The sequence below is a fragment of the Ictalurus furcatus genome, chromosome 15 (assembly GCF_023375685.1).
Source record: "Ictalurus furcatus strain D&B chromosome 15, Billie_1.0, whole genome shotgun sequence".
Taxonomy (NCBI): domain Eukaryota; kingdom Metazoa; phylum Chordata; class Actinopteri; order Siluriformes; family Ictaluridae; genus Ictalurus; species Ictalurus furcatus.
The window spans coordinates 5970619-5983676 of NC_071269.1; the positions used below are offsets into that span (position 1 = coordinate 5970619).

A 13058-nucleotide genomic window follows, 5' to 3' on the forward strand; every position below is an offset into this window, starting at 1 on the left:
CATCTATTTTGTATAATTATGCTCCTTAAGTTCCTTCCATTTATGCAATTATGTAATTACCTGAAATTACCATTGCTGGGAAATAAGTACGCTGTAAAAAGTATACCATTACTCAAGAATATGCCTTTTTATGTACACAAAAATCTCCAGGTGTGTATCTAAAAGTACAGAATAGTTGGAAAATAAATAAATGTTAAACCCTGGGAAAGCCTTTTTTAGAGATTATAATCATTGTTAATTTTTGCTTTTTTTTTTATACCACAGTGCTGTTGAGTTCTCAAATCTGATTGGTCAGAGTAATTTTCTATAATGGCACAGAATAGGACTGCTAATTCACAACATTAAATGTAACAACAACCTGACAAAAAGTACAACACGCCACTCTTGAGAGTCTTTCGGTCCAGAAACAAGACCCAAAGTGTTTTCTTTTTATTTTATTTTATTTTTTTAATTTAGCTGGAGTTGTAAATTCAGAGCCAAAGCAACTCTTGGTTAATATGATGATGATGATGAGTAATATATATATATATATATATATATATATATATATATATATTTTACACACACACACATATATACATATGATTATGAGTGACTAAAGTAATTCAGAATATGAATCTCCCGTCATGAGAGAAAGGACTGGGGCAGATGAGACTGTGTGATTTATTGATTTCGAAGTAGTAAGATGGCTGTCAGTAAACCGTTTATTTACTGAAGCTTATTGAAGATACAGCTCGACGAATATTTGATCACATGTCCCTGTTTCATACGATACACAAAGTTAGTTTTTTTCTTTTTCAACTTTGAGGTCTTGATTTACTAAGACCCAAAGTAAAGAGGTTTATGTGTGTTAAATCTGATCAGTTCTGTGAATAATGTTACATCCATGTAGTAGAGGACGGAAACAATATGCAAATGAGATTTTCGCATGTACTAATTGTTCTCAATGATAATGGTGTATTCAGATCTCGAGGAGCCTCTCGGTCAAGCTGAAACTAAAATTTACCACGAAAGTGGACAATTATACGTCAAGTATAATGGCATTAAAAAAGTGGACAAAATAATGATACGAATGCAAAATAATGCATGTTCTGTTTAAACATATGCCCTTAATGGGTTAAAGCCACTGCATGTGGCCACAGGCTGTCTTGGTTGTAGGAATTACCTGCTCATTTTGAAATATTTCTCAGAAAAGCAGAGCATTTTGCAGGTTGGAAATGGCAAAAAGATTTGCAGGTTGGGTTATTACTGCTTTCAGGGAGAATAAAATGAGGAAAGTAGCACTGTGGACTTATAACAGCGGCGCACTCTAGCAGGGCCGCGGTGCAGTTCAGACTCAGGGGGAGAAAGTGTGATATACACTCGTCCATTTTAATTAAACACCTGAACACTGAATTTACAGAGGGAACATGTCAACAAGTACATGGAGAAATAATGGAGAAAAATACTGGAGAAAAACGGCCTACTCCATGGTAACCTGCCGCTTACAGATTACTGGTCTACAAACGCTTTCTGAGAAGCTTCAGGCCAAAGTGGGAACGTTATCAGTTTTACTTTAATTAAGGAATAAAACATGACATGGTGATGTGTATGGAATGCCGTTTTAGTCCAAATTAAGTAAATTAAAAACGCCTATGGTATAAATAATAAAATAATAAGTTACCCATTTTCACAAAAACACTGTCACATTTCAGTTTGTTTTTATTTCATAATGCCCTTTTTCAATTCATAATGCCAGATTTATTTGATTCTGTTGTAATCTGTCAGTCAACACCACTGGGGCGGGGTCAGGGAAGATCACTGGCTGCTCACGCATTCCAAGCAACAGTACACAATATTATTTATTTATTGCTGCATTTACCCATTTTAATATTTATCTCATAGGCATTTTTATTTTTAAATTTTTTAAATTTTGAATAACATGTCTTTTCATATGGGTGGCTTAGTGGTTAGCACATTCTCCTCACACCGACAGGGTCGGGGGTTCGATTCTCCTGTGTGTGCGGAGTTTGCATGTTCTCCCCGTGCTGCAGGGGTTTCCTCCGGGTACTCCGGTTTCCTCCCCCAGTCCAAAGACATGCATTAAATTACAGCCGGGAGCTACTGTCAGACTTTCTGCCCAATCAGAATTGAGAATTCAACTGCACCGTGTTAAACTATACACAGATACCTGAAGCCTTTCATGACGTTAGAACAAACGCCATTTGAGCTAAACAGTATGTATTGGACCATGACTTAAGATCATGCCATGGATTATATAAAGTTTAAAAGGTGAAGTGAAACGGTTCAGCACTGAACCGCTCTCGCACTGATGATGGACAGGGGATGATGGGTACCTGAAAGGAGCCGAGGCACAGCTCTAAACAGAGACGCAGGCTGATGTTAGCGTAGTCCGGCAGGAAGTTAAACACCACGTAATGGGTCCCAAACAGGGGGATGAGGAGAAGCGTGGACTTGGTCAGGCGTCTGAGAAAGATGAGACATAGAAAAAGGCAGAATGATATCTCAATATAGCAAAGTATAAATGCTAAAGGTTCAGAAAAGGGACATGTTTGGACCTGCGTATAATTGAACCTGCGATGTGAAATTGCCTCCAATCTTGAGGAAACTGGCAGGTCTTTTTGCAGTTGTGTGCGTTGGAAAGGGCACCTTTTCAAACTGAACCTGTTGTCATCGGTGGCATTTATGCAGTTGTGTTAGTAAATGTGTTAACCCTTTAAAATCTTTGCTTATTCAGTGTTATTCGCATTTCATACCAAATTCTCAAACCCGATTGCTCAGAAGCTCCAGCTGTAATTCACAGGGACTTGTAGAGCAAACTCTCCATATAATCGAAGACTAATAATAAACAGGTTTCAAAGCATTTGTTGGTTTTTAAGCAAAGAAAACTGTTTGGATACAGTGACGTTTTTCTGTTTAGGGAACGTTCACTGTATTGAAGGAGTCTCCAGTGTCAGCGCTTTACAACAGACAGTAAGTTTTCCAGCATGGGAAATTCCCTACAATGGCATACCCTGTTAGTTTTCTTTCTGACGTAGCTTTTATTTCATAACGATATCGTATCATTGATTAAAACGCCAATGAAATTAATAAGAAAGGTATGTAGTTACGATTACAACGACGTTATCCTGTTTACGCAAGGATGATAACTTTCCAATTAGATACTGGAAAAGAATGACCCCATACTGACCTCTTTGTGCAACTACGAAGAATCTGTCGTCACTTGCGCTGATGGTGTTACGCAATCAAGCAGTTGATGTAGACTAGGAATATTGTTCTGTGAGTGGTGGCTACTGTCTGTCAGATCTCTACATGTCAATTCCTACTTTGTAATTAAATAAGACGCAAAGTACAAACTGGATGTCGTGTCGAGTTAAAGATTTACGTTAAAACGTGACAAAACAATGATTTAGGCATTGTATTCATGTACCATTACTTTTGACAAGAAATTCAAAGTTCCATTTTAAAGTCACTCTTTCTCTCTCTCGCTCTTTCTCTCACACACATACACGTACGTCTCTAAGAATTGAATACGAAAGCTCTATCTATCAACTCTATAGGTGCTCTTCAAAACAGAAAAGAGACAATGATTAGATGCCATTTCTTTAATAGGAATTTAAAAGCTTTTGTCCCAGTCATATACTGAGCAGCATTATCCCGTGCCCTCTATACAGCTGACAGGTGTTATTCTACATTATTACTCTCTATTCAAAGAAGGCACTGCTGCCTGCTACTCAAAGAGGACCTCTTCAATTTAGAACGCACAAAATACACTTGAGTGAAGAGACACACATTGTGTTTTATACTTTATACTGTACACAGAAAGATAGAAAAGCACGTCCGCAATGACGTCAAATCCATATCCAGTGGTGCGAAATGGTTGGATTTGCTATGTGGATCCATTAGAGGTAAAAGTGTTGTTCTTAAAAAAATAAATAAAAAAAACCCCACTTCAAATCCATTTGTGATAGCTTTCATATTGTTTTTCTTTCTTTTTATTTATTTATTTATTTATTAATTTGCTCACACTTGGCAAAACTTTAATAGGTACATGCTTTCTAGGGAACTCAGATGAAATGAAATTTTCCCATTTCCTTTTTAGGTTTTGATTCTGGCTTTTGGTCTGAAATCCCTGAAATCATTAAGCAAGGGTGTAATTCATTCCAAAGGCATTTGAAAACTGATCATGTTTGAAAACTAAGTTTCTTTATACAATCTCAGTTAGCTGGATCAGCTCAGACTTTTCTCTCTTGTACATGCATTTTAAACCTCTGTATACTGTTTCAATTTACTTTAACCTGGTTTTGTATATGAATTAAAACAGTTGTGTATCTAAAGTAAATGTGCAAAAATGAATATGAAAAATCAAAAATAATAAAGGAAGTTAATGTGTACTTTGACATGGGGGTGTTGTGATATATTGGTTAAAAAAAAAACTGGGAAAAAACTGAAAATGAGGAAGAATTTTTTTTAAATCAGCACAAAGCTTTTTATAGATTTAATGATTCCGTTCAAAATTGTAACGTCTTATTAGAGGAGAACGCAAGTACACAAAAAGTGGATGCAAATTCAAGAATTATTTAAAGAATCGCAATCGCAGGACCAAATTGAGAAGCCCAATAAAGCAAGCTGTGACCAAGTGTTACAATTTTGTAAAATAAATTCTCATTTCTACATTAAACTAAATGTGCCTATGTTGTACTACATTTTTTTAAATGACAAAATTAAAACATGTGAAACATAAAAAAATCTTTCCGTGATTCTCTAACAAGGTTTTCACAGTAAATCTGGCCTTTTCAATTGCCATGGATGCCTGCAATTATTTAATAATCCAATCTTATATCTAATAATCAAACTATCTAATAATCCAGTGCAGTCTTTGAACTAATTTTAAGGCATTTGGAATGATCATGAATATGAAGTAAATGTATGTGTGGAAGACATTTTCCAGTGTCGTAAATCTTAATCCTAATTCTCGAGAGGCTCCCTACCTATACTGTGCCGAGTTGTTGAACTGGATTAGACGCGGGTTCAACTTCTGCACCAGTATCCTAATGATGTTCAGGAACAACAGGAAGTTGATCTGTGCATATATATATATATATATATATATATATATATATATATATATATATATATATATATATATATAAAAAAAAAACAACAACAACACAGATCCGGTGAGTTATGTAAGGAATAAAACACTTGGGGATGTGCTGTTATAGGAAAACAATCAATGATGGGGATGGGGTGATGTAATGAAGCAGAGATACTGTTAAAAATCTGAAGGTGATTATTTTCCTCTAACTGCACATCCTGAAGTGATAGATCACAGCGACTCAACAGTGCTGTGATATGAAGTAAAATACATGGATTTTCTTTCTCTTTGTGTATACAAGTGTATGCAAGTTTACCCCTATGGATACGACAATCGGACCCTTGATGATCCACCAGTAAGGGGAATCTTCATTAATGTCCCAGCATCTGGAAAATATATTCGCCAAGCGCTGCTTATCAGGTCGGAACATTCAACATAATAATAATAATAATAGTGTAAAAATATGTTTTGTGCTGCCAATGATGAAGCAATAACCACAATGTTCTAATGGACATCAAGGATTTCAGGTCAAGTTGCCGATGCAGTTCATTCCTGACTGTGAATAAGAGCAAGATATTTACTCTGTGTCCTCAAAATACACCCGGGAGACGATCCAGAGGAGGATAAAAAACAGAGGAACTCCTGCAGACGAGAGAGAGAGAGAGAGAGAGAGAGAGAAGTGAAAATCATCACTAATCTGTAATGGAGATCATGTGGAGAGGAAATTTGGTCTACTTAATTATTCTTATTCAAACCATGTGAGAGATAAACCAAGAAAAAACAACAACTTCTTAATTAACTCAAATGTGCCACAGAGGAAGGCAACTCAGATATGACATGAGAACGACTCTTAACTAAAACATTTTCTCTGTCCGACTTTATTTGAAGCAAATCTGAGAAACAGGATGGCAGGAGTCCAGATTTTGATTGTAGGCTGAACCCCAGTGACATCATTTTGCCTTATGGCTCAATTTACTTTTCGCATTATATTATTCAGAAGGAACAGATAATGTGTTATAAAAGGGATACAAATACAGATAGGAATAGGAGGCACATCTGGCTGAGTCGTGCACCGGGACCTCATAGGACGCAAGTCAGACAAACGGGAGGTTTTAATTTCGTGCAGGTGCAAGCGAGCGTTCAGATGTGTGACAAACAAACGCAGTCTTCGTTAATTTTGCAGCACTGGTAGATTTACCATTTACAGCATTAATTCGTCCTAAGTAACTGCCTGGTCAGGGTTTAAATTAGGCTATTCGTGTTTATATTTTGGGTAAAAGAACCAATGAAATTCATTAAAAAATATTGTGGGCAGATACAAACCCAAACTGTGCAATGCTGGCATTTCTACTTTGTGTTTTTCTTCCCAGTGTTTTTGGCTGCATAGCGGTAGGGTTCATATTTAATTACCAAAAACTTCAGGATTAATCCGAATACAAATATGGATATTTGCAGCACTAAACAGACACAGATATGGGCAACTAAACAAATATCTGTGAGATAGTTGCTATTAATGGTATAAATATGGTTATTTTGAGTTGAGTATGCATGTCGGATGATTGCATATGAAAGTGGGATACAATTGGTTTTAAAAAAATGAACGCGTTCACACACAGAGACACGTGGAACTTCAATTTTGTATCATGAAAGTATATTGAAGAGTAACCAGGAATAAAGGTTTTGTTCACACAGCAAAGCAAATCTGAATTATTTCTTAAAATACATGACCTAATTCAATTTATTCGACCAAAGTCGGATTTGCTTGCATGTACACACTACACTGGTGGTTATAGTAACAGCTATACAGTCTTTACTTCAAACACTCTAATACATATTGTCATGGGCATTTATAACTATCAGTGCAATAAGTAAGGCGTTTAGACCCCAAACCACGTAAGAAAGTTTTTAAGGATTTCACTTAGGGTCCCCAAAACTTCAGAAACAGCCTAGCATATTGTACATGGTTCTCTCATTGCAGGACCTTCCTTCATGTTGGTTTTCATCTTTATTGTTGTACTTTTTTTGCAAATTCCTTCCATCAAGAAGTGCTATATATCAAATGATGGAAAGAAAAAAAAAACCCCACATGAACTCCTAAATTGGTGAAATTGAGTAACAGAAGAGTCTGGAAATTTGATTGTAATTAGACTTATGGATGTGGCTGGAACGAAATTGGAAAAAGTCTGTTTTCATTTCAGTGTGTGACACTTCATGACGCCACCATGAGGAAAATTACCAAGAAGGCAGGTCTTACAAGGAGACAGCCAGGGCCTGGTACGACAAATAATGGAATAAAAACCCCAGCATTAAACCCTAAACTGGTCAAACTGAGTCACGTAAGAGTCTGGAAATCTGATTGTAATTAGACTTACAAATGTGGTAAAAGTTGTTTCATGTAGGGGTTTTTCATCACTTGGTGTGTGGTACTTCATGATGGCAGAAATTTGCAACAAAAACAACACAATCGATAAGTACCACCATGAAGTCAGATCCTGCAATGATAGATCCTGGGCCTGGTACAACGAATGATAAAAAAACCCTGCATGAATATCTGCATCATGTGTTTTTCACCGATCAGACCACAGAGAAGAATGTGAGTCGGACAGAAAGAAACAAATGACAAGCACTTGAGTGTTAAACTAGTTTATTGATTAGACGGTCACTTGACGGTGGGTCCATTGTACTGATTGGCGTCTGTTTTGTAGTAGGGTTCCTTTACTTATCATGCGGTGTTATCATTATACTGATTTGGTGTGCTGCTTTCTCTCCATTTCACGGCGTGATCTTCACCAAATTAAACCATCCTTTACCGTTTCTTGCCAAGGATGAGAGAGAACTCAGAAAGGTACTGGAGTGTTGCTGATAGTGTCACAGGTGATATGACACTTTAGCTATGTCATGACACGCTCAATCATCCGGCTTTTCCAAAGGAGCATCTGTTTCCTTGTGAAGTCTACGTTTCCCTTGTTTCAATGCCCAGTCAAAGCAAATCCATAATTATATACTTAATATGCATGCGATTGCAATTTTAGGAATCTATACTCTGTAGATTCAGAAATCTGTCAACTAGGAATCGTAATTTAATGTCTTATCAATGCTCACGTTCTGGTTATTAACGAGAAATGGATCAGTGGTTATCCTGCCAAAGTGCGCGATTGGCCTACGACAAGGTTTTGACTGAAACATCACACTATTGTAAATGCAATGATGAAATCACAAATACACAATCTGAACAGAAATAATCTTCATATTACAGCTATGGAGCCGAAAGAACGTCTTCACAACGTTACGATCTTAAATCGCAATTTTCAAGCTAGACTTAGGAATCACTGGTTACCTATGTAATTATTAATCTATTATCTATATGATATAATACCTGGTTATCTATGCAATTATTTATATAATTATTATGAAATATCTCACTGAGACAAGGGGGAGGGGGGCGTGGCCTGGTGGACAGCTCAGGAGAGATGTGGGGGCACACATTCCATAGTGTGCTGTGTAAACCTATAAGGTGAAACCTAAAATACGACATTGTCCAAAAGTTGTAGCTGTTGTGAGATTCATTCAATTTCAATTCAATTCGATTTGTGTAGCGATTTCCTAACAATGTAAAGCAGCTTTACAGAAACATATAAACACAGGATACAGATTTTAAGTGTGTGAATTTATCCCTATTGACTGAGCTGGTGGTGAGGAAAAACTCCCTGAGATGATATGAGGAAGAAACCAATTCATACAGGTGATTTTAGCCTGACGTTATGAATCCCATAATTATTTTTGACATCTATTTGTATCTCCATCATCCGTTTTCAGTGCGAATAATTAGAAGAAAAGATGACGAAGGCACAAATCCATTGAATAAACGTAGTGGTGTTGGTCCAAGCCTAAAACACGTATATAGTCATGCTATACTGAGTCCGGAACAACTGCCTGCTAGGCATGGACCACGTGCTATTAGAAAAGCAGCAGCGGCGTTAAGCCCCCTCACCCCAGCCCAGCAGAGAGAAGCCCCAAAGGCAGCGGCGACTGCGAACAGACAGCAGCAGAGAGTTGAGATACCCCGCCTCCACCAGCAGCCAGGAGAAATTACTCATCACACAGTAATGACAGAACACGATAGACGCCTTACAGGCTGCCTGCATGAAAAAGATAAGAGGGAATTAAGAAAAGAGACAAACTTATTAATAAAGGGAAACTGCTAAAGAGAATAAAGTCGTGCTGTAGTTGAGAAAAGGAAGTGAAGTGTTAGACATGGAGCTGAGGGAAATGTTATGCAAATGAAACGAAGTGCTGCTGATACTACATCTCGGCTGGGTAACGCAAGTACGCATGCCTTTTATAGGAAAATAATCAACGACAAGCTGATATAGCCCCTGCCAAAGTCGATTATTTCCATATTAGCAAGCAAAAACAAGATCTCATTAGAGAAAGAACTTTGATTTTGTTCGAATTCATACAAATTAAGTAGTACGGAAAGGTAAGGCCCCTGCACTTTAATCTAAACCTTAAATTTGTAAAACTTTGTATACAAATTAAGACGGCAAGTATGATCTTTGTGAACTTTCAAGCGTTAAACGTAACGTTCCGTATCGTCAGTGCAATGCCGACCAAAACCCAATGCACAAACAAACAGTGTCCACTGTGATGCTGGACAATACGCATCACTGCGACGCAGCCGTGCCACGCTGGAATGCAATCGCGGTCTAATCGTAGCCTTAAGCTGTACTCGGGGGCAATTCAGGCCTATTCGTCTGAATCTTGAATGCAAACACACCTTAAGGACTGACAGAACACAAAGCCCTACCTTTCAGGGATCATTTATTTGATTACAAAATAAAAAAATATCTATTAGAACAATATCTGTATCTATTTATTTATCCATCCATCCATCCATCTTCTACTGCTTACTCCTTTTCAGGGTCACGGGGAACCTGGAGCGTATCCCAGGGAGCATCGGGCACAAGGTGGGGTACATCCTGGACAGGGTGCCAGTCCGTCGCAGGGCACAATCACATACACACTCACACACCCATTCATACACTACGGACACTTTAGACATGCCAATAAGCCTATCATGCATGTCTTTGGACTGGGGAGGAAACCGGAGTACCCGGAGTAAACCCCCGCAGCACGGGGAGAACATGCAAACCTATTTATTTATGAGAAAGATAAAATGTACAACAGAGAGGAGCATGGTAACCTCTTCATGATGCTGAGTCTGTGGACAAAGTGTGTGTGTGTGTGTGTGTGTGTGTATGTTCTCTCTATACACTTACAGTAGACAGAGAACAGTGGTCAGTATCTTCACTGCCAAAGAGTATAGCATCCTTAATAAAAACAGACGCTGCTTTGATGATGAAGCTGATGAACAGCTGGACGTGGATGTAGTTTCTTGCACAGTGCAGCCTCCTGCATACATACATTTACACAGTGTAACACTGAAAGACTTCAGTTAAGTACATGCATGTACTATAAAGCTACTGGGGTTGTGCTGTTATAGGAAAAGAATCAACAAGAAATTTACTGTTTCCTATAAGTGGTTTATTCCTTATATAAGTTCTGACCAATCATAATGAAGAATTTAACAGCTCTGTGGTATAAACTGAAATAACCTTGTCTACCTGAGACATAATAGACACGAGAGATAATCGGCACAGAAAGCTGTCCGCTGTCTCCGCCAGCAAAAGGCCACAGTCTGTTTTGTCTGCACCAGGTAAATTGCAATCACCTACCATAATGGCTCTCTGTATCTCAGCGGTGGTTCCTCAGCATTGTCGTAATTAATTTACTCTTTTCAGACCGCTGTGTGTTATTTTATTTAGCGTCTGCGGAGGCCTGAACCCAAACGACAACGTGCTGAATTAATGTTGACGCTTTTCTTCACAATCAAAGCGGATTAGATGTGCTTTTAGCACCAAGCTCACAGAAACAGATAAAAGGTTTTGTGACATGAGGGAGAAAAAAAAAAAACCTTAGAGGATCAGAGTTTGGGCCGAACATTAGCATTACCAAGATTGCTGGGGGGGGGAGAAAGAAAGAAAGAAAGAAAGACCGGAGTACCTGAAGATCAGCAGGATTACCACCGCAATGGACAGGGAGATCAGAGAGGCTCCGTATCCGATGGAGTAGATCAGTCTCACCGTGGTGAAGTATGAATCCTGATATACACACAACTAGCAATTACATATCGTCATACATGCTAATCTGAGTGAAGGAGGTAACATGTGAGTGACATGCCTGCATAGCAATGATAGAGAAATGACACTAGTTTGTTAGTAATGCGTCAGGACTGCGTCTGGACTTCAGAGCATTGGACAGTGGAGAATGTCAGGTTTAATGTGAGGGTGCAGACAAGGGGAAAAGTTTGCAGTCTCCATATTTTCTGGGTGACAAAGTAAATGTGGTTCTATTTTACTTCTGTTTGTAGTAACACTTTGGGCACACTGGGCAAGACATTGCAGGTACAAATGACAATTTTCTCAATATTTAATGTATAGCATGCCTTCTTTTACACTATAGTAATTTTTTTTTTTTTTTTTAATTCAAAACTCAAAAACACAAATATGTATATAGTTCCCTTCGTTGCGGTCAGTGTGGGTGAGGGTGGTTGTGGTGGTGAGGGTGGTTGTGGTGGTGGGGGGGTTTGTACGTGAGAGATCACGTCCTCAGTAGACCTTTTGGGGCGGTAGGTGAACCGGAGTGGGTCGATGGGGTCAGGGATGGAGGAGCAGATGTAATTTTTGATAAGCCTCTCAAAAACCTTCATGTTAAGCGATGTTAAGACTACAGGATGACAGTCATTTAGGCAAGAGGGCTTATTGTTCTTTGGCACACGGAATGAGAACAGATTATTTAAAGACAAACCGGACCGACATCGAATTTACACTTTACCATCAAATATTTCTATGCTTATAAGGACATCCTTTGCAAATGAAGACTTATTATGACATTGACCCTGACAAACAGGAATGGTTTGATCTGTTACTCATTTAAAGCATGAGACAAAACATAATTAAATGATCAAGTTAGTCTCAAAGCGCAATTCTGAATGAACAAACCCAGCCATCTGTTCGAGAGCTCATTATGTGGCATTTCACTCAAGTAGAAACACTCAAACCGCTGATACTGATGATCTCACACATACAACGACCTACTGAGAAAGGTCATGCATGAGATGCATTTAATGACCGTGATGAAATATTTCTTATTTATGTATGGTTCTGTTTATATTCAATGACCCCATCATACCATGATCAAACTATAAAATTAGACTGATAATCCCATCAGAGCAATTGTACAACAACGTGGAAGTAAAACAGATTTTCTATCCTGTACAGCTTTAATATTATCTTGCTTGTAAATGCAGTATGTATTTCGGTAAACGCTGCACTGACCTCTGGGATGTCGTCCTCGATGCTGCAGGCCTCATGGTAGGGAGGAAACGAGTCCGACCAGCCCAAACTGGTGCAGTTACGGCTCACTGTACCTACAGGACAATGAGTCAAATATTAAAGAGTCCTCTAACAGATGGCCGTGATGCACGATGGAAATAAATAAGGAATAAAACATGAATAAAACAAGGGCGTGCTACAGGCTTCTATAGGAAAATAATCAACGGCGACATAGTGTGATGTTCCTGCGAAGTCTTTTCCTCGTCTTATACAACAGCAATTTGCAATTTTTTTATTTATTAAAGAATGACACATCCACATTACTAGTGATCACTTTTGTAATAACAGCTATTATTCTCTTGTGAAGTTAACAGGAAGAAAAAAAACGCAGCTTGGTGCTGAACATGTTCTGTGGAAAATGTAAAGTTACAGCTGTACCTCTGACTGTTACAGAGCGATGACACTGGAGACTCCTTTCGGAAAGCTTCAGCATATCAACGATGATATTTTTCTTTGTTAAAGCACAAGATGTTATTATTAGGTTTAGATTACATGGTGCGTCTGCC

At 38.3% G+C, this 13058-nt stretch overlaps 1 protein-coding gene across 1 annotated transcript in view; it reads right to left on the minus strand.

Moving 5' to 3' along the window:
- ghrhrl (growth hormone releasing hormone receptor, like) overlaps positions 1-13058 on the minus strand; it is a 38839-nt gene that overhangs the window by 3316 nt on the left and 22465 nt on the right. The window contains exons 4-11 of the mRNA XM_053643350.1: positions 12496-12587; positions 11162-11259; positions 10378-10510; positions 9090-9237; positions 5680-5740; positions 5415-5484; positions 4992-5083; positions 2337-2466 (exon numbers count right to left, since the gene is read on the minus strand). Of these exons, the coding sequence (XP_053499325.1) occupies positions 2337-2466; positions 4992-5083; positions 5415-5484; positions 5680-5740; positions 9090-9237; positions 10378-10510; positions 11162-11259; positions 12496-12587 (824 nt within the window). The remainder of the gene's footprint in view (positions 1-2336; positions 2467-4991; positions 5084-5414; positions 5485-5679; positions 5741-9089; positions 9238-10377; positions 10511-11161; positions 11260-12495; positions 12588-13058) is intronic.